The following is a 22184-nucleotide window of genomic DNA, read 5'->3' as shown; positions in this document are numbered from 1 at the left end:
CAGGGCTTGGGGGGCTGCTGGGCCCCTGGGGGAAGAGGGCTACTTAGCAGCCCTAGAGAGCCAAACTTTGCGTCTGCCCTACCCCATAATCACCCGACACGGTTCTGCCCCAATGTGAGCCCTGCTCCGTGTTTGAATATGTTCACCGCCACGTGCCTCTCTGTCTGAAGAGCACACAGACAGATGAACTGAGCTGGAGTCTAAATGTACCGCCTCCCTTCAAGACGTGGTGACCTATTAATAATTCCACTGTGTCTGTGAGATCCGGTGATTGGACTGGAATAATGCACTTTTTCCCCCTTTAATAATGTTCTTTTCATGCTTGTGTTCTGTATTTAATAAGACTGGTCTTTCTTATTCCCCTCAGCAAAGCCATGAAATCCTCAAAGGCCTCTTTTCCACCTCGGCGGGGAGCAGCACTGGGGGCGCCATGACTGTGCCCTCCCCTGGGAAAGACGACGAGAAGTGCCTGCTCCGGGTTCTGCTGGAGAGCTTCTCCTCCAACAAGCTGGGCCCCCCAAACTGCAAGGTGGCCTGGGCGGGACACCCTTTCCATGAAAAAAAAATCATAGTCTATTAATCAGGAATTAACACACACATCATTCCACAGTACAGTCATGTCAAACAGCATCGTACACTTGGTAGCACAAATCAGTTTCCAAGCATTCCCTTTTTTCTTGGATGCTTTGACATCGCCATTTTTAAACTGAATACTTCCTTTTCTGTGTTATCAGAAGCCACAAGCAGGGTTTAGGACACAGCTCAGCTCCCCTAGTGGTTTGTAGGACACCCCCCCACACACACACAACATACACACACACGCATGCACGCAATGTGCACTTGTCTATCGGTGGGGGCACCCCTTAAAGAGTCAGGCCACTCTGACTTTCTGGCCAGTCCCTCAGTGGGCAGGGTAACATTTATGAGGATTCTGGAACCCTAGACATGTGCTGGGCCTGGGGCAGCTTCACCTCGCTCCCTGTGCTGGAAGTTGAGGATGGAGCAAGGCTGTCTACCCTGCTTAGCTGTTTCAAGGGCATCACCTCTGACCTCTTACCCCACCCCTCCCACTGGGCTCCTTAACAAAGTAATACCTTGACTGCATTATCTGGCAGTATGTTCCTTATTTGGGGTTAAACCTGTCATTGACTGGATTCTGGCTCAAGGAGCCACCCCCATGGGACAGAGTGGGGTTTCCCTGTGAGTCTCTGAGGCTGAAACTCCTGACTGGAACAGGCAGCCTCAGCTTTCTCCTACCAAGCATCTGATGGGTTTGAACTGCCATCAGCCCATGTCAAAGCCCATGAGGTGACCCATGTGCCACTAGGCCCTTTCTGCCCCGAGGTTTTCCTAGATGTGCGTGTTGCGGAATGTCAGTGAGACACCCTCCCTGCGGGAAGCAGTTGCATCCCAGAGTAACCTTTAAGGCATTTCCCCCACTAGCTCTTGAAGATGCATAGCTTTTCAAAACTGTCCTCTGGCTTGCTGGTGATCCTTGGCCTGTGTTGTGTGTATAGGCGATACTGCATGGGCCTTTCAACCCCTATGAGCTGAAGTGCCATAGCCTGACCAGAATATCCAAGTTCAGGTAGGGTTTCTCTCTGCTCCTCCGTCGACAAAGCTCACCAGAGACTAATGTCTGAATCTGCTTGTATTGCGCCATCTCTACTCCTGTCTCCATAACCCTGACTCCAGACCAGCCGTGTTCTCTTTCTCAGAGGGTGGATGGTTCTGTATGAGACATCTGATGTCTCTCTTCAGACTTCATCTCCCTACATCTTGGTATAGTTGCTCTTTGGTCACTCTGTGTGCCCCACTCTGTGCTGGGAGACTAACGGGCAAGACACAGTGTCTGAACAGGAAGGGCAAGTCCATAGTGGAGCACTGGGCGGGGGATGCAGGGCAGACCCTAGGTCTCTGTGAGGGTCCTGAGTGAAGGGGAATGGGTGGGCAGGCACACGGGCTTCAGTCTGCTGGTGGCCACACTTATGTAGCATCTTACCTTGGGCTGGGCCTTCTGAGTTGCTCTGTGGGAGGGTCGTGGAGCCCACGTGCCCTGATGGGTCTTCCTTCCAGGGGCGTGTGGATCGAGAAGGAGAGCATCAATTCTGTCATCATCAGCGATGCCCCTGAAGACCTCCACCAGAGGATGCTGGTGGCAGCATCCCTCTCCGTCAATGCCACTGGTAACTCCCCTTCTGGTTTCTTTCTGTCATCCTGGACGTCAGTGACTGGAAACAACTCACCCCCTGACCAGTGTGGCCACACCTGCGGGGGACATTCTGTGTGTCCTGGTGATGCCAGTGTAAGAGGCTGAGTGCAGCACTGGGCAGAGGGGGCACCTCTGCACTGTTGTGGCCTGGGTTGCTTCCTGGCCTGGCCCTGGAGAAACATCATGACCAAGTGGAAGACAGAGAAGGACAGGATGGGGCAGATGCTCAAGCGTTAGTCAGGTGTCTCCTGGGAGAGGCAGGAGTTCGGTGTGACTCTGATACTGGTGTCCTCCTGGCAGGGTCCACCATGCTGCTGAGAGAGACCTCGCTGATGCCCCATATCCCTGGCCTGCCAGCCCTGCTTAGCATGCTGTTCTCACCGGTGATGGAACTGAGGTGGGTGAGGTGGCCCGGCTCTGCAGGCGGTTTGCAGGCTCTCACGCCCACAATAAAGCTGGACACTCCCCCTTCATCTGGACGTGTAACGATGCTGCGATGGTGCATGCACTACGGGTGGAGTTTTCCTTGTCCTGCCCCGCAGCCTCCTGAACCTTGGTCTTTGCTGTGCTTACATGTGGCCTGATGAGAGCCTGGCCCCGCTGCTGCGTCATGGGAATGCCCATGCAGGGAAGGCAGGGCAGGAGGAGGTGTGTGACAGTGCCTGTGTTGTCATGGCTGTGAGTGAGCTGAGTTTGCTGGCACCTTCTGTCAACAGAGCACTCTTGTCCTTCACTCATAAGTGCACCAGGGGTATTTCACAGTGGGCTTGTTGTTCTTTGGTGCCAAGTTCAAGTGGAAATTTTCCTCAGATTTTATTTTTTTCAGTGCTTTATTAAAAAATCATTTTATTGGAGGTTCATATGGCTCTTATCACAATCCTTACATATATCCACATGTCAAGCACATTTGTACAGTTGGTGCCATCATTCTCAAAACATTTTCTATTTGAGCCCTTGGTATTGGCTCATTTTTCCCTTCCCCCCAACCCTTGATAATTTATAACTTGTTATTTTTTTCATGTCTTACACTGACCGATATCTCCCTTCACCCACTTTTCTGTTATCTGTTCCCCTGGGTGATGGGTTCCCCCTTTTTCCCCTCACCTTCCCCCTCCTATCCTGGTACTGCTACTCTCATTATTGGTCCTGAGGGGTCAATGCTTTATTTTATTGTTTGGTTGTGCAGTATCCTCACGTGTACTGCTCAGTGGTGTACAGCCCGTTTCCCTCCTTTCCCTCGTGTCCTCCCCAACATCAACTCACTGCTCCTCAGATGTCTATAGCCCCTCTGGCCTTGCACTGAGCAGTACAACAGGACAGAAAGGAAAGCTCAGGCTAACATACTTATTTGGAGCTAAGAAGACTTGGGGGGATGTTCTTGATTTCAGGTTTAAAGATGATCTCCAGGTCATAGTTTGGGGGTCCATGCAGTCTTAGTGTCTCCAGGAAGTACAGGTTCCATGATATTTTGAAATTCTGTTCTACGTTATTCCACCTTTGGATCAGGATTCAGCTCTAGGATCTTTGTTCAAAAGTTCCTTGTTGGTAGCCAGGTACACCACCTGATTCCAGAGGTGCTTACACACACACTCACACACACACCCTCCTGGGATTCCATGAAGCATCTGGCGGTGATGTGAGCAGTTTCTAGAAATGCCCTGCACACTGGGACCACCCGTCAGCAGTGTGCATTGAGGGGTGAAGCTCTGGCCTGGGCTTTGAGAAAGAATGAGATCCAGTCCTTGTGGCCGTAGTGGACTGGGCAGGACAGAAGTGACTGGCACACACCAAAGTCGAGGCCTTGATGTGCCTCAGCAGCCTGCGCTGAAACCTCCTTTTCTTCCCCTTTGCGGTAGTTACATTATCTGGTGTCAATTTGAGGATTAAGAGTTAGGGGTGGAGTCTAGGCTGTCAGTCAAGATACAGCCAATGAGGCCTCTGTGTGGACATGGCCTAAGGATTCTGGTTATTCCTGGATTTCCTCTTTGGAAGGCGGAGAGACTGTCTCTGTCTTTCTCTGCTTGCTCCCTGGGAGACATTGCTGCTGACAAGACACATGGAACTACACTAGTGCCCCGAGATAGAGAAGCCACATGGACCTACCCTGATGCAACCAGACCTCTGAAGCTGGAGAAGCCACGTACAGACCCCAGCCAGCTCTGAGATACTTGCAACACCACTGGATCCAGAAGACTTCCAATCCACTGGCCTATAATCTTCCTGCATTTGGCATCATTGCATGTGTTTTGTGAGTCTTAAGGGGACTGGTCCAGAAGACCTCCAACCCACGGCCTATAATCTTCCTGCATTCGGCGTCATTGTGTTTTGTGAGTCTTAAGAGGACTTTATAGATTGGTATTGGGCATATGAGCAAATATTGGACTTAGGGACTTGATCTGGACTGGGCCAGGATGTTTTCTCAATATTCAATTGCTCATGTACATAAACCTCTTTTTTATATACATATTGGTGTGTTAGGGTTCTCTAGAGACAAAACCAGATTTCTAGTAATTATATATATATGTATTTATTTATAAAGATAGATATATAACAAGAAATGAGCTGTTAAGTTATATACAGATAGATAGATATATAAGAAATGAACAGTTAAATTATAAAGCCGTACAAATGGCTCAGTGCAACTCACTTCCCTGAGTTGTGAGACACTAGCAGTCCTTTAAGTCTTGAGGGCTGCCAGTTCCTTCTCTGTAGAGAGAGCTGGGCTATATATACACAGGCAGCAAACAGCAAGGCAGGTCACCAACTGTTGGTCCCAGCTCCAGAGATGTACGTTCCAATCGTGTGGGCTTAAAGGGACCTCAACTTACAGCAACACAGTCCACAGGCTAGGCATCCCACAGGTAGTGTACCCTTTAAATTGAGGCACAGAACAAGCAAGGCAGCCGCACACTAGTCCGATGATTAAAGAGCGAGAGACAAGAAAGGTGAGGCTCACCGAGCCATTTATCTCTCTGCCCTTCATTAATTCCACTTGTGTTTATCGGCCAGGCTGGCACAATAAACTATCGCAATGAGTGTCTGAATTTGTTTATCCAGTCTACCTGGACTAGCATACCCTTCTTGTTGGTGGATGGCCAAGAGTGGGAGGAGCATGGTTGAAACACTTGCTGATGAAGTTCAAGGATTCTCTGAAAGTATAGAATACCAGAAATAGGTTTATTTGTGTTTTATTGACTAGTCAAAAGCATTCGATTGTGTGGATCATGACAAGCTGTGGATAACTTTGGGAAGAGTGAAGATTCCAAAACACTTCATTGTGCTCATACAGAACCTGTACTTGGTTCAAAAGGCAGTAATGTCAACAGAACAAGGGAATACTCATTCATTAACTCACTGCCATCAAGTTGATTCCAACTTACAGTGGCCCTATAGAACAAGGTAGAACTGCTGATTGTGAGCTTTCCGAGACTGTAACTCTTTATAGGAGTAGAGAGCAGCTGGTGGTTTCAGACTGCTGACCTTGAGGGTATCAGCCCAACACATAACCACTAGGGCTCCTTCAGGGACTATTGACTGGTTGAACATCAACCAAGGGGTGTGCTCAGATTGTGTCCATGATGCCATACTTGTTCAATTTGTATGCTGAGCAAATAGTCAAAGAAACAGCTAGATAAAGAAGAATACAGCTTCAGGATTGGAGATGACACAACCTTGCTGAAAGCACAGAGGCCGTGAAGCGCTTGCTGATGGAGATGAAGACCGCAGCCTTTGCTCTGGATTATGACTCAGTGTAAGGAAAATAAGACTCACCCATAGGTCACATGATGATAAAAGGAGAAAAGATTGACGTCAGGGATTTTGTCTTCCTTGAATCCACAATCAGTGGTCAGGGAAGCAGAAATAAGACATCAAATGGCACATTGCACTGGGTCAGTGTGCTGTATAAGGCCTCTTTACAATATTGAAAAGCAAAGGTGTTACTTTGAAGACTAAGGAATGCCTAACCCAAGCCATGGTATTTTCTTTTTATTCTCCAAGCCAATTGCATTTTCAATGGTCACATGCATGTGAAAGTTAGACATTGGCTAAGGAAGACCAAAGGAAAATCAGTGCATGTGAATTATGGTGTTAGCATAGACTACTCACCAAGTACATGCACTACCAAAAGAACAAGCAAATCTGCTTAGAAGTACAGTTTTTAGAGGCAAGGATGGTGAGACTTTGTCTCACGTTGTTTGGACATGTTGTCCCTGGAGAAGGACAGCATACGCTTCGTAAAGTGAAGGGCCAGTGAAGAAGGAAGGCCCTCGAGGAGAGGGGCGGACACAGTGGCTCGGACATGCCAACAGTGGTGAGGACGGCGTGGGACCGGGTCGGGTTTTGTCCTGTTGTGCATAGGGCTGCTGAGTGTGTAAACTGACTTGATGGCACCTAACAGCAAGATATATACATGCACACGCACATCAACAAACATGGAGAGTGTACAGGGAGCGTTCCGGTATTTGTGTTCTCACCATAATACTATATGTACTAAATGTGTGTGCACGTGCACTCTCTCTCTCTCCTTTAAATCACTGTGGGAAATAGCTAAAAATAAATAACCGGGAATGGTGTTAAGTGATCACAGTTCCTTTTGTGGCCTCAGGGCTGCACCCTCGAGGCTCCCGAGCATGGTGGAAAACTAGGTGGGCCCTGTAGGCGGTGGGATCCTGGGTGCTCTGCAGAGGCAGGAGCCTCCTGGGGTGGCCTGAGCGAGCCCTCAGCAGCCACTGTGGTCCATGTGGGGAAGGTCGGCCAGGACGTGCCTGACATCTGCACAGTGCTTGCTCGTGGCACTTGGGGCGGGCTGCCCGGTTGCAGCAGAGCCACAGAAGAACTTTGAGAAAGACACATGCAGGATGAGCTTGGAAGGGGTCAGTGTCTGGTAAAACTGTCAAAGCTGTGTGTCATGGATTTGTGCAATTCTTTTTAGGGTGGGAGGTGGAATACCCATCTTACAGGATTTTACGAAGTGCCAGACTTGTTTCACAAGTTATAAATATGCGTACAGCCTTTTCTTTAGAAATCTCACTAATTCAGAGTATGTGATCAACTATATTCTCTCCATCACCTGCAGCAGTAAGGTGTAGACAGTGTCAATGGGCAGGGCCTGGGGCATCAGGCCTCCTCTCCTGGCCCTAGGAGGGAGGAGAACCATGAGCAGAGGCAGCAGCCTAGGCTGGTTCTCATGAAGCAGAACTGAAGGCATAGCCTCCTCACCAAACTGAGAGAACACACTCTTCTCTGCTGGGTTGCAGAAAGTGTTGTAGTGACCACACAGAACTCCCCGTCCACGCCCACAGTTGTGGGTTTATTAGGGAAAAAGGAACAGGCTCAGGATACTGTTCATCAGTCAGGGCAGTTTTCCAGCTGTGCTGAGGCAGGCCTCTGCTTGGCCCCTTGGACCAACTTAGCCTCTACCTTGTTCCAAAGCTCGCTTTTGAGCTTCACCGTGAAGTGCCCACTCAGCTCTCTAGAGTTACGGACAAGTGCCCAGTGGCACCCCTCTGCCAGGGAGCCTCCTACCTGAAAGTGCTCAATTTTCTCATTTCTTGAGCCAGGAAGGCTCCTGCATCAGCCTGTGCTCGTGTCCTATCTCTGCTGCCTGCATTTCTGCTGTCTGCACCATTTCCAACGTTACAGTTCTCTGCTACTTGTTTGCTGGGTCTAAGGGGACCCCAAGTCCAATGGATGTTCTCCATTCCTGTCCCTCTTCGATGGTAGTGCATCTCCCCTCTGTGGTGGCTCCTTCTCAGCCTTAAGGGATGACAAAACAACCACTTTCCTGTGAAGACTCCGTGCGCTTACTGCTGCATGGCCCACACTGCACCTTGCACCGTGAGCCTCATCGGCAGCATCCACAAGCTATCCTAGACTCCGTGGTGGGCCTCAGACACCTTAGTTGCATAGTCCAACCCTAGTGTTTGGTAAGAAAAGCCACATAAAAGTGAATGGTCACATTGCAGAGACCTGCCCTCTGTTTGTAACTCTATCTTACCAGCCAGCTCTTTTACAACAGTGCTAATTCTCACATATTCCCTGTAGGGTGGATCGGGATGGAAAATGCTACACTGGAGTCCTCTGTGGTTTGGGGTGGAACCCAAGCACAGGCACCCCCATCCTGCCGGAGCATGACATTGAGCTAGCCTTCGACGTTCAGTTCAAGGTGGAAGATATCATGGAGGTAATGGTGACGTGCTTCGTACAGTGCCCAGTGTGCACCCTGTTGGCCACACTTGGGACTGTGTGCTGTGTGGTGCTTCCCCTGAGCATCTGGGGCTGCCACGTGCAGCAGGAGAGGAAAGAAGCAGGATCAGCCCTGGGCTGATTCCCATGAGATAGGGTCATACGTACCCTTGCTTTCCACCGTGTTCACCATTTCTGATACCAGGTGTCCCTCCCATCCCTGCCGAACTCTCCGCTTCTTGATGGGTCAGGGTTGGTTTGATAATTGCTTCTAGTGATCATACACAGACCATAGTCACACTTAAGTGGTGTGTTAGGAAAGCAATAGGGTCTAACTCATGAGTGAATAGGAAGTAGAATATTGATGCTCAACCAAGAGGACCCTCTGCTCCTTCTCAGCCCTGCCTGCAAGCAGAGCCTTCTCTGGCCTCTGTCCCGCATGGGCAAGTGGCCCAGCCCTCTATCTAGCTCCTTAAATTTCCCACTCCACCAGCAAGCCTCCTGCCTGAAGACAGTGGCACCATCTTGTTCTATGGCTGGCAGCACCAGCAGCATCTGCCCATTCCGTCACTGCTTGTACTGCCTCCGTCACTTCTCTGCTAGGGCTGCCACCATTGCTTGCTGCCCTGTGCCATCTCTCTGGTGTTCCAGGTCTCTCTCATCTCCCTCCTCCACCCCACCCCTGCCCCCAGGAAGTTCTCGGTACAGGACTTCAGATTTAGAAGTCTTCTCAATGGTAGTGACACCCTCCTCATCCTCTGTGGGATTGGCCCTTATGTTAAATTTCAAGGCATGGCCCTCGCAGTCAGACCGTGAACTGGCCGATCCTCTGGGTAGACTATAGTCACTTAAGTTCGTATACTACTTGACAAATTCCCAGCAGGTCAGTAATGCAGAAAGCCCACACAGGATACCCAGTGCATTGCAGATGGGGTGCTCTCTCTTCAATGTGTCTGCTACCCAGAGGCCCCTTCGCTGCCCTGCCCCACTGCAGAAGCTTTCCCTGGTAGAACGGGCACTCTAAATTGCCCCATTGGGCACCTCCTGACACACTAGGTTTTTCAGGGTAATTGAACTGAAAACTAAGCTGCAGGACGCTGTGGGTCTGTACCCAAGACACATTTGATACAAATCAAGACTAACTGGACATCTTGGTCGGTTCATTGGGAAATGGGAACTCAAGTCCTTGTCACATCTACATCCTTTCAGGTACAGGTGTGCTTATCTGAGGGGTGTGAGCCCAGGCCTGTCCAAACCCAGCGTTTGCTGAGGCAACTGCTTAGAATCTCTCATAGTAGTGCAACAAGGAATGAAACATCTAGGGGAGAAATTTTGGATTTGCACCTCATGCTCTTGCATTCATTATTCCAGCCCTTCGTGTGTATTGCATTCACAAAGTAAAAATAAAGCTAGCCTTGCACCACAGAGAGTGTGAGAGTCCCTGCTCTGGAGTTCTTGAACTTGGTTTTATTCAGGAGTGCCATTAAGCCAGGGAGATTGACATTACTCCTCGAAGCCATGGCCGGAGGGACTGGGAAGGAAGCTGAGACAGGACATGCTGACCTTTTCTTACCCCCAGGGGTACTTCTGGGAAGCATTTTCTACATGGGGGTTTGCTAACTGGGAGCAGCCCTCACAGGGGATCCAAGGTGACCAGATTTTAATATTGATAAAGCAGAACACCATTGATGGCAGGGGGTAGGGGGTGTGCCCTTGATTAAAAATTTGGTCTATATGGAGGAACAAAAATTTTCATAGAACGCAAAAATAGTATTGCAATATATTTTTAAAATTTCAACATAAGTACATTTAAAAATATAATACATTAAAATTATGTATAGTATTATTTTGTTCTTTGGCATATTTCTCATTTGAGTGAATTTTTTTAGTAGATTGTTGCCATTTAAAAGGTCATGAAATTTTTCACAAGAATTAGTTAAATTATATTTCACACATAAAATGGCTTTCAAAGTCTCAACACTTAATTACTTAATTGTGATTTTTCTGATGTCCACACTTTATGTACCATAGAAAAAACACGTTCAGTCACAGCATTAGTTCCTGGTAAAGACATCACGTATTCCACAATTTTTATTGCATTAGTGTATGGAACATGGTTTGTTTCAAAATGATGAAATATTTCTAACCAGTTGTTCTCTATTGTGATTTTTGCTGATGCACAAGATTTAGCCTTTTCCTTATCAATATATATATTTTAATAATGATACCTCATTTAAAAGATAATTTTCAGAAATATTAGTATATGGGAAATTTTGAGTAATATGATCGAATGATTTTTGCACATCATTTCAATGAAGTTCTTGTTTTAATGTAACCCAATGAAAATGTTTAATATCATGGTAATGTACTGTCCACTCTTCTAAATAATCTATGCAGCTACTATAGAACCTTTTAACATGATTCATGATATCTGCACGATTTATCGCACCTTGTTCTTCTAGCTGGCTTACACTATTATGGATAGTTAATGGAAGAAAATTATTTTCTAAACATTCTTGACACTGAAATTTTAAATTATTAACTTCATTTGCTACTTCAATTACCGAAAATTTGTCACCTTCAATAAGTTTTATAGCATTTTGAAAAAGAGCTGCTTGATTTTGTACAAACTCTAGCCAAATTTTTGAAGATTCTTTTTCAAAAAACTCTTCTAAAATTCTAGGGCATTTATCCTGTGATAGAAAGTAGGATTTCTAAGGATCGTATATTTTCAAAATTCTTTCGACAGCAGGCAAAAGAGCTAACCAGTGCGTTTTACTGTATCCAATATTCGACTCCTGCAGTTTCACAAAATTCTTTAAGCATTTCAACGCGCACAGTATATATATAGAAATAAGAATATACTTTAATAACAATATTTTCCACATCTACGGGCAACAAATCAGCAGCTGTTTGAATGGCGTTATGTATTATATGCACTGCACAACCAACACCAATAATGTTTTGATGAAGGTTTTTGTTTAATTTATAAAAAATATTATTTGTACCTCTTCTCGCTTTTCCTCCAAAATTTGCATTCATGTTGTCTGCACAATATGCAATCATTTTATGTTTTTAATTTCCCCCCTCAAAAAATATTAATAATAGAACTGAAAATTATTTCAGAAGTTTCCCCGGGCACAGAAACGAAATCTAAAATTTAATTTTTATTCTAGTTTCTGAATCAAAAAATCTAATAATGGTTGGAAATAACTTTATATCCTTATGATTAGATGCATCAGAATATATGGATATAAAATTAATTTTTTCTAGATTTTTGTTTAATTCTGAAAATGCACATGGGGAAAGCACATTACACATAATTGCCTTGGATTTTGTTCTAGCACAGGCAAATTTTTTGTTGATTAACTTTTTGACAACTTGTGATGTACAGTCCATAGATCTGAAGGAATAATTGTGATTAATAGCCTGAAAAGACATAAGTCTTTCTGCTAATGCTAATTTCTTCTTCTCCATAAGTTGTTTTCAGAAAAAATTCCTGTAATTTGGAGGAAGATGCAGCAGTATTTAAATATCTTTTATGTTTCTGCGTCTCCAAGTGCTTTGAAATATCATTCTGCCCACTGTGTGAAATAGAAAATTCACCATTACATTTCTCACATTTTACCATGTAATCACTTTTGGTTTTTTTAATAAAAGGAGATTCACTTCTTAGATCATTGTTGAATTTGCATCCTCTTTTCTTACTCATTATGTTAAAAATCTAAAAAAATAATTTAAAATTATAAATTATTATATACATATTGCTTAAAAGCACAGCAAGTAGGTACATAATTACATGAACATATTTTATTAGTTTATAAATTAAATTAATTTGATTGTTATAAAGTAACTTTACAATTATTGTAATTTTAATCCTATATTTATTTCTAAATAATAACAATACTAACTTGTATTATTTTTTTCTCTGAATTTGCCGTAACGTAAGTCATAAGCGTCACTTTCAAGGCCAGCGCTAGACTTTTTGCTGCCACTATGAAATATAAATAATACAAGTACTGTCTGCTAAATTCAAGAACATTTATGTATTTATGAAATAAATTACCTAAATTATCTGAATAGCTGATTTGTTGACATCACTTGTTTAACTAGCACTAGCACGCAGTAGGATGTGTATCATGTGTATCGTCTGAAAGACAGTTACAAAATGTTTTCGTCGTTGCCAATGCCAAAAATGCCATTGTTCATGAAGTCCAAACAATGGTGGTTGAATTCTAACAACTGATCAACAATGTGAACTTTGATAAGCAGTTCTCGATAATCAGTTCTCAACAATTATTTGTTATTATTAAAGTTTAACATTATAGAATTAACAAAAATAATATGAAACTCATATCCTGGAGAAATAGCCACATGACAGCCCAAAACCGTATTTCCCCTTCCTGTTCTCCTGCTGTTCCCTAGCTTGTGGTGTAGTCTTACCCAAAATTGGGACTTTTATAAAACGCCACAGGATGCAGGACACATTGTTAAAAATCGGGACTGTCTCGCCAAAAGTGGATGTCTGGTCACCTTAATCTAAGGGCTTCTCTATAGACATAGATGCAAAAGGTCACGCCAGAAAGCCTACGCCACTTGGGCTCAACATTGGGTTTTGAGATAACGGCGCCAGAAGCGTGATCCAGAAAAGCAAACATTGAGAAACTAGACTTCATTAAAATGAAAAACTTTTCCTCTGCAAAAGTCTCTGTTGAGAGGGAAACAAGACAAGCTACAGACTATGAGAAAATATTTGTAAATCATATATCTGATGAAGAACTTGTATAAGAGGGGATTATCCACCCCTCTCCCCCCCCCCAAAAAAAAGGGAAAGCTTTCGTAGTGCACAATTGTCCTGCTAGGTGAGCATTGAGCAACTCACTCTGAGTTAGTGCACCCAGGCGTCTTTTGGGAAGGTTCTCTCTGGTCACAGTGATAAAAACCATTCGCTTGAACCTCTTTTGGGGGGATGGCTGGTTTAAGAGAAGAGTGTGTGCCTGTGAAATTTTGTTTCCTGCTCAGGAAAAATGCCACAGAAACTTGTGATGTTGAACACAGCACTATGGGAAAAATTCAAGTGTATGGGTGGTTTTCTTGTTTCAAAAAAGGTGAAATGTCAAATGATGACAAACCTCATTCTGGATGTCCATCAACTTCCCAAATTGATGAAAATGTCAAAAAAAATGTGCACTTGTTCTCAAAGACTGATGAGAGACCATTGAAGAGCTGGGGAAGTTATCTGGACTATCTTGGAGCTCAATTCAGCGAATTTTAACAGAAGATTTGGAAATGAGAAGGCTTGCTTAGAAATTTGTACCTTGGGTTCTGACTGACCAGCAAAAGGAATGTCAAGTGGAAAGATGCCTGCTTTGAAGAACAGCTCCAAAGCAATCCAGACCTTTTTTTTCAAGGTCATTACTGGTGAGGAAACACGGTGCTACACTGAAGACCCCCAAATCAAACATTAGATAAGCCAGTGGAAGACGCCATCATCAACTCACCCAATAAAAGCTCATCAAGTGAAATCACAGATCAAGATGATGCTCATTTGATTTTTTGATGAGGGGGATAGTGCATTTGGAGTTTGTTCTACCAGGTCAGACTATTAATCAATACTGTGTGACAGAAAAGGCCTGATTTGTGGCAGATGGGGGACAATGCGCCTACTCACATAGCCATCTGAGCTTGTCAGTTTGGGGGCAGAAAACATCATGCCTTTCTTGCCCCAAACACCTTACTCACCTGACCTTGCCCTGTGCGACTTTTTTGTTTCCACAAATGAGGGACATGAAAGGACTGATTTGATGATGTAGAAGGCGTGAAGAAAAAAAAAAAATGGAGAGACTGTCAACCATCCAAACGGATGAGTTTGAAAAATGTTCCCAAGAATGGAATTGCAGATTTGACAAATGTCAGTGTAATGGATAGTACTTTGACGGTGATAGGGTTGTTTTGTAAAAAAAAAAAAATTAAATATAGAGTGTTGAAAAAAAATCCAGTTTTTTTGGGGGGGTACCCCTGCATATGTAATTTTCACATGTGATGAATTCTTAAAACTCAGTAATAAGGGTAAAAGTTTAAATAGGTATGAAAACATCCTCGACACCATATATCATTAGGGAAAAGTGAATTAATTAAAAAGCACGCTGAGATACCACTGCATACCTGTTTTTAGGTGCCCTTGAATCAGTTACAGCTCATAGCGACCCTCTTGATGGCCTAGCCCTGCACCATCTCCTTGACAGTTTTCCTCTGTACCGATGCCCCTCTGCTCCTAAGAAGCACTCTGACTGCACTTGTAGGAATGGTTTATTCTTCTGGCAGTCATAGCATTAATATTTTTCTCCAACACCATAATTCAAATCAATTCTTGTCTGGTCTTGCTTATTCATTGTCCAACTTTGATTTGCATAAGAGGAGATTAAAGATACCTTGGCTTGGGTCAGACACACCGTAATCCTTTTAGAGAGGCCCCGTGCCGCACATTTGTGTAATGCAGCCTGTCTTTTGACAGGCTTTTTGCAGCATGTCTCTCATGCATGATTGTGAGTCCAAGCAGTGGGAAATCCTCGACAGCTGCAGACTTGTCTCATTTTATCATAAGACCGCTTGTCTTCCAGTTGTGAAGAGCTTGGCTCTCTTTACATGGAATTGCAGTTCATCCTGAAGGACGTAGTCTTTGATGTTCATTCATCTGTAAGTCCTTCCTGTCTTTTTCACTTTCAACAAGCAAGTTTGTATGGTCGTCTCTAACCCTGAAGTCATACTCTTATGGTGTGGCCCAGCTCCTTGGAGTCTCTGCTCATCAGACAGACTGAAGAAGGATGGTGAAAGGATTCAACCCTGATGCACACCGTTCCTGATTTTAAACCATGCAGCAGTCCTTTATCTGGTTCCAAAGACTGCCTCCTGGTCCAGGTTTTGCATGCATAAAGTGGTCTCTACTTGTCATTTTTTGCAATGTTATTCAAAGTTTGTTATGATCTGCATAATGGAATGGCTTTGCATAGTCAGTGAAACACAAGTGAACATCTTTCTGTTTCTTTCTGCCTTCAGCCAGGATCCACGTGATATCAACCACGACAATCCTCGTGTCACATCCTCTTCAGAATTTGATTTTGTATGTTTAGCAGCTCCCTGTTGATGTACTGCTGCAACCATTTCTGACTTACCTTCAGCACAATTTACTTGAATTTGATATTTATGAGATTGTTCAATTATTTCCACATTCTGTTGGTCACCTTTCTTTGGAATGGGCACAAATAGAGACCTCTTCCAGTTGGTTGGCCAGGTAGCTGTCTTACAGATTTTTTGGCAGAGATGAGGAAGTCCTTCCGGTACTTCATTGGAGCGCAGAAACATTTCAGTTGATATTCCATCAATTCTTAGAGCCTTGTTTTGGACCAGTGCCTTCAGTGCAGCCTGGACTTCTTCCTTCAATTCCTCTTGTTCTTCAAACTGCTATCTCTTGAAACGGCTGGATGTCATCTATTTCTGTTTGATACAGTGACTCGTAAAGTGTCCTGCATTCAATGTTTCTTGTTTCAGTCCTTCAGTATTTCACCTTGAGGCTGGACTTGTTTCTTCAGTTCTTTCAGCTTGTGAAATGCTGCCTGTGCGCATCCTTTTTGTCTTTCTAATTCCAGGTCTTTGCACAGTTAATTATAATGCATTATCTTCTTGAGCTGTCCTTTGGAATTTTCTATTCAGCGATTTTATTTTATTATTTCTTCCATTTGCATTAGGCCCTGTGCATCTAAGAGCAAGTTTTAGAGTCGATCCTGCATCCACTTTGATCTTTTCTTTCTTTCCTGTTTTTTAAATGAAGTTTGTCTTCTAATTGTATGATGTTCTTGATGTCATCCACAGCTCATCAGATCTTTAGTGAGTCAAATCTGTACTTGAGATGTTCTGAGAATTCAAGTGGAATAGACTCAAGGTTGTATTTTGACTCTGGAATCTTGTTTTAATTTTGTCCAGCTCCAACCTGAACTTGTGAGTGATTGATGACCTGTTCCACAGTCAGCCCCTGTTGAGGCTGATGGTATTGAGTGTCTCCATCATTGCTTTCCACCAAACCAAAATCACACTCCCTGACATTGAGTTGAATCTGACTCATAACCACTCTATGGAACAGAGTAGAACTGCCCCTTGTGTGTTTCTGAGACTAACTCTTGGAGGGAGGAGGGCGCCTCCCTCTATAGTCGGTGGTGGTTTCAAACTGCCGACCTCACGGTTAGCAGCCCAATTTTGTAACCACTGTGCCACCAGAGCTCCTCTTTCCTCACTGATAGTCACATCTGGAGACGTCCATGTCCATAGTCACCACTTACGTTGTTGTAAAACGGGCATTTGCAATGAAGAAGTAGGTGGTCTTGCAAATTCTACCATGTGCTCTCCAGCTTCCTTTCTATCACCAACGCCATATTTTTCAATTGCAGATCTTTTCTGTTTGTCCCAATTTTTGCTTTCCAATCACCAGTAATCATCAGTGCTTCCCAGTGGTATGTTTGATTCATTTCAGACCGAATAGGTTGGTAGAATTCTTCAGTTTCTTCATCACTAGTGTGAAGTTTAATAATAGTGATAGTAACTGAGCTTAGTTGTACATCCATAGACGTTATGCTATCACATATGCTATCACAGACGGCAATACACTTCAAGATAGATCTTGAAGTGTTATTTTGACAATGGATGTGATGCTGTTCCTTCTAAATTCTCCATTCTTGGCAAATAAGCTAGGAGCCCTGGTGGTATAGTGGTTAAATCATTGCATTTTGATCCACAAGGTCGGCAGTTTCAAACCACCAGCTGCTTCTTGGGAGAAAGACTGGCCTTTCTACTCCTGTAAAGAGTTACAGTCTCGGAAATCCACAGGGGCAGCTCTATTCTGTCCTATAGGGTCACTGTGCCTCAGCGTCAACTCAGTGACAGTGAGTTTGGTTTTTGGCAAGTAAATGATATTATTGTCTGACTTAAAAAATGACTAATACCAGTCGATTTCACCTCACTAATGTCCAGGATATCAATTTTTATATGTCATTTTATTTTTGATGATTTCCAGTTTTCCTAGAGTCATGCATTGTATATTTAACACTTCAGTTATGAATGGATGTTTTCAGCTTTTTCTTTGCATCTTGAGCCATGCCCCATACCAAGGGAAGATCCTGACTTCTTTCCCCGACCCACATCCAGGTTGGCTCTACTTTGGGGAGGTCACGCTTCACGAGGCCTTCAGAATGGCCCAAGTCAAAAAAACGGACAATAACAAACACTGGCCCAAATGCAGAGAGATGGGGACTCTGCTTGATGGCTGGTGGGAACACAAAGTGGCCCTGCCATTTTGGAAGATAGTCTAGCAGGGTTTTTTATAGAGTTCAGTGCTACAGAAATCCAATGCCTAGGTATCTCTGTAAGTGACCTGAAACGTACGTTCAAACAAAGTCTGCTGCTGGAAATGTTTACAACACCTTTTAGTCAGAGTTTCTAGAATCTAGAAACTGCCAGGGTGCCCTTTAACGGGTGGATGTGCTGTGCCTAGTACAGTGAAGGAAGGTGGCAGTCTGACTGAATCTTACTGAATAGGAGGGGGGCTGAGTGCAAGGGGCTTGCACAGGGGCCCTGTGAGGATGAAGGGCTGTTCTGCACGGTCCTGGGGTAGTTGATAGATGACATGACTATGCATGGTCATGACCCGTAGACCTAAACCTCATAAAGAATGAGACTACAAACGTCTTGAAACCAGTGAAGGGTTTGTGTACATGTGCAGCTAAGCCCTCAAAGGTTTTGCAAACGGGACGCAAAAGGAAGCAAAGTGAGAGAAGCTGCAGAGGAAGAGGAGCCCAGGAGCCTTTGAAGAGAGCTGTAACAACCAGGACAGAGGCCTGGGAGGGATCCAGCGGCAGAGCTGGTAGACACGGTCCCCAGAGGAGCCCTGCGCCAATATTGAGGGCAAGGGTAATGACCAGAGGCAGAGAGGTCTGCCCCGAGGGGCCCAGAGGAGCCCTGCACAGCAGAATAGGGTCTGCTTGCTTGCATGGTGACAGGAGCTGGGTAAGCTGCCCTGCACCCAAAGAGGGAGCCTGCACCCAAAGAGGGAGCCTGCTCCTTCTGCCCCCTGTAACGTCCTTAAGAAACCACTTGGCAATAAGACCTCTGGGAGTTGTGTGGCCCTGGCCACAGAGTGTGGAACCCTGGAGAGAAGTGGAGAGTGCTGTGCCGACTAAGAGGCAGCTGGTGTCAGATGGGTAAAAAGGTTGCAGAGAGTGGAGTGTATCTTAACTCAGCTTCATGGAAATCAGTCTAGGGCTAACGTTGCTTGGCTTCACACACACACCCCCACACACACACACTCCCCGCGTCCCTGTCCCCTGAACTTAATGGGGTTCTGAGGCTACTTCTACTAAGTGAATGTGCATGAAGTATTTAAACATGAGGTGAAACTCACATTTCATCAGCTTAGAATGGAACCATCTGAGTATTAATGTTGTCGTTTGTCTACAGATTAATATCCTTAGGGCAGCTATCAACAAGCTAATATGTGATGGACCAAATGGATCTAAATATCTCGGGCCAGAGCGAATTGCTCAGCTCCAGGATAATGCCCGGCAGAAACTTCTAAGGTAAGTTTCCTCCCACTCAGCTTCCTTAGCTATCTTGTGAAGGCTTAGAATTGTTTTGGAAATAGTAACATTGGAGTGGAATTCCAGTGCCCAGGGCAGCATCTAGGACAATGGTTCTCAACTTGTGGGTCATGACCCCTTTAGGGGTCAAACAGTCCTTTCACAGGGGTCACCTGATTCATAACAGTAGCAAAATTACAGTGATGAAGTAGCAACGAAAATAATTTTATGGTGGGTGGGGGTGAGGGTGGGTCACCACAACATGAGGAACTATATTAAAGGGTTGAGGCATTTGGAAGATTGAGAACCACTGATCTAGGCAATGCTTTTATCTGGGGAGCACCACTTTTGTCCCTGTGCCTGTCAGGATCCAGGCAAGAAGCAAAGGGCACTCTCAACATTGGGCCCATTTCACCAAGTAGAGGTTCGGCACCTGGAAGCCACCTGGATACACAGTGGGTTGGGAGCAGGAGTGGAGGCCTGCAGGCTAGGAGGATGCCTTACAGGAGCTGGGCCCTCCCCCTCCCTCTCCTCCTCTCTTCATGGTGGGACACCCATTGACGTAGCCTACACAGGTCTGCCTGGAGGGTGCCAGAGACGGCGAGAAGCCTGGAGCAACCCAGTACTCCATCCCCTCTCAGCTGGTTCTGCCAGGTTAGCAGTAGGTACATCCTTGTCCACAGAGCCTACACTGCTTGCTGGGAAACAGGCATCTCCTTATGGACTTGTTCCGTTCCTCTGCTCCCATGGACATTCCTGGGGGGAGTGTAACATGCACAGAGTGCCACAGTCCAGTGCATGTTTACACAATGGACACATCTCTGTGGCTGCCGGATCTGTGCCAGAGCCAGGTACAAAGTGGCCAGTGCCCAGAAGCACCTTGGTGTCCACTTACAGCCTCTATCACTTCCTCTACAAGGTGACTGACTGTGTCTTGACTTTGGCTGCAGACTATGTGGGTTTTTTTGGTTTAACAGTGAATTTTAAAAGCATATACAGTTTTTGCAGCTATCACTACCACCTAGTTTTACAATATTTCTCTCATCCCATGGTATTGTTTTGTTGAGCCCATGATTCCTCAAATGCACCCACAACTCTTGGTGACTCACTCATAGTGACCTTACAGGACAGAGTCGAGCTGCCCGTGAGGCTCCAGGCCTTACAGAAGCAGACTGCACATCTTTCTCCCACAGGGAGGAGATGGCCTTGCAGTGCCGGCCTTTCAGTTAGCTGAGGGCTCCCCTCCTGCGCCACCAGTACTAGATTTGCATCTTGGCTTGAACTCAATTATAGTAAGCAAATACCGATTAATTTCAGTAAACTATGTATAACAGGCAGTTGTGTGAACAGAAGTAGGGACTACTTTCGATCTGCATGCTGAACAAATCATTAGAGAAACTGGAAGCATTTGACATCAGGATTGGAAGAAGGCCTATTAACAACCTGAAATAAGTATACGAGACAGCCTTGCTTGCTGAAAGTTTCATGAGGAGGAATTGAAGCACTTGCTGGGAAGAGCAAGGATTGTAACGCTCAGTAAGGGTTATAACTCAATGTGAAGGAGAACGAAATCCCCACATCTGGACCAGTAGGTAGCATCATGATACGTGGAGAAAAGGTTGAAATTGTCAAGGATTTTGACCGTACTTGGATCCACAGTCTGCTCATGGAAGCAGCAGTCAAGCGATCAAAAGGTGCGCAGCCACTGGGGGTCACTTCTTGAGGCTCTGTTATTTGTTTCTCTAGTGCTTGGTAAATCAAACCCAGGGACTTTGAGACTACAGGAAAAGAAAAAAGCGTTTGGGGGAAGGAGTAATGATATAAAGGGCTGGAGTAGAGATAAGATGACGTCAAGAAGCCCAGGAATGGATTATGGAAGCAATTGTACAATTATGTTTCACTTGATTGACTATGGAATGATATGACATGTATTAACTCCCAAGTTAAGGCAAATTAAAAAGCCCAAAACCCCACATGGTTCCTGGATGAGTTCTGGGCTTGCACTGAATCCTAGCTCTGATTTAAGAACAGTCAGTTGTGAAATCATGGCCCTACTTGATACTCACCGTCATGAAATGAACACTAACGATAAGGGCGCTACAGCAAAGGGTGGTGGAGAAAGCAGATGGTGCCTGGCTGTCAATCAGATTAGTGTCTGGGGTATTAAAGGCTTGTATTCTAACAAGCGGCCATTTTCTGTTGGGTTTCCCAGCAGTGAAGCACGGGAGGAGTTGGAGGCATGATGATAATAACTGATACAGGTGTTAGAGGGAATTTGGGGTGGGGGTGGGCGATAGGGAGGGAAAGGGGATTTGGGGAGTAAACAGTGAAGGGAGAGGGGGGACACTAGAACTCTTCATGATAACACAACTCAAATGGTGATTTAACCATGGGGCTTGGGGGTGGGGAATGCTCTAAGATTGATAGGGTGGTGATTGTTCAATTCCCCTTGATATAATTGAATGATTGAACTATTCAGTTGTATGATATGTAAATTATGTGCCAATTAAACTGTTGGGGGGAAAAAGTACATTTAAAAAAAGAAGTATTGCATTAGGTAAATCTGCTGCACAAGACCCCTTTGGAGTGTCACAAGCAAGGATGTTTCTTTGGAGACTAAAGTATACCTGACAAAAGCCATGGTATTTTCATATGCTTATGAAAGTTGGACATTGAATAAAGAAGACTGTAGAAGTATTGATGCATTTGAATGGTGGTACCGGTGAAGAATATTGGGACTGCCAAAAAGACCCACAGATCTATCTTTCTGGGAAGAAGTGTGGCCAGAGTGCTCCTTAGAGGCAAGCATGGCACCAGTCCCTGAAGAAGGACACGGTCTAGTGCTTGGTACAGTGGAGGGGCAGTGAAAACGAAGGCAGCCCTCGAGGAGATGGGTGGACACAGTGGCCGCCACAGTGGGTTCAAGCCTAGGAACAGTTGTGAGGACGGCACGGGAGGAGATGACGTTTCGTTCTGTTGTGCACGGGTCGCTGTGGATCGGAACTGACTCGACAGCACCTAACAACTACAACAACTCAGCTTTCCTCCAACACAGCTGTGCTTCCCCTCCCTCTGTCTGGTTATGAAGAGCCTTGGTATGCGTTGGGCTGCTACTGACAGAGTTGAGAGTTGGAGCCCACCAGCTACTCCTCAGGAGAAAGATA

At 45.1% G+C, this 22184-nt stretch overlaps 1 protein-coding gene across 1 annotated transcript in view; it reads left to right on the top strand.

The window, feature by feature from the left end:
- TDRD9 (tudor domain containing 9) overlaps positions 1 to 22184 on the top strand; it is a 95069-nt gene that overhangs the window by 69390 nt on the left and 3495 nt on the right. Inside the window, exons 29-34 of the mRNA XM_075530830.1 lie at positions 368 to 529; positions 1518 to 1588; positions 2077 to 2186; positions 2513 to 2609; positions 8258 to 8396; positions 18902 to 19020. Of these exons, the coding sequence (XP_075386945.1) occupies positions 368 to 529; positions 1518 to 1588; positions 2077 to 2186; positions 2513 to 2609; positions 8258 to 8396; positions 18902 to 19020 (698 nt within the window). The remainder of the gene's footprint in view (positions 1 to 367; positions 530 to 1517; positions 1589 to 2076; positions 2187 to 2512; positions 2610 to 8257; positions 8397 to 18901; positions 19021 to 22184) is intronic.

The sequence above is a fragment of the Tenrec ecaudatus genome, chromosome 14, assembly GCF_050624435.1.
Source record: "Tenrec ecaudatus isolate mTenEca1 chromosome 14, mTenEca1.hap1, whole genome shotgun sequence".
Classification (NCBI taxonomy): domain Eukaryota; kingdom Metazoa; phylum Chordata; class Mammalia; order Afrosoricida; family Tenrecidae; genus Tenrec; species Tenrec ecaudatus.
The sequence above is the reverse complement of the archived record's forward strand: the minus strand, read 5'-3'. Positions and strand labels throughout refer to the sequence as shown.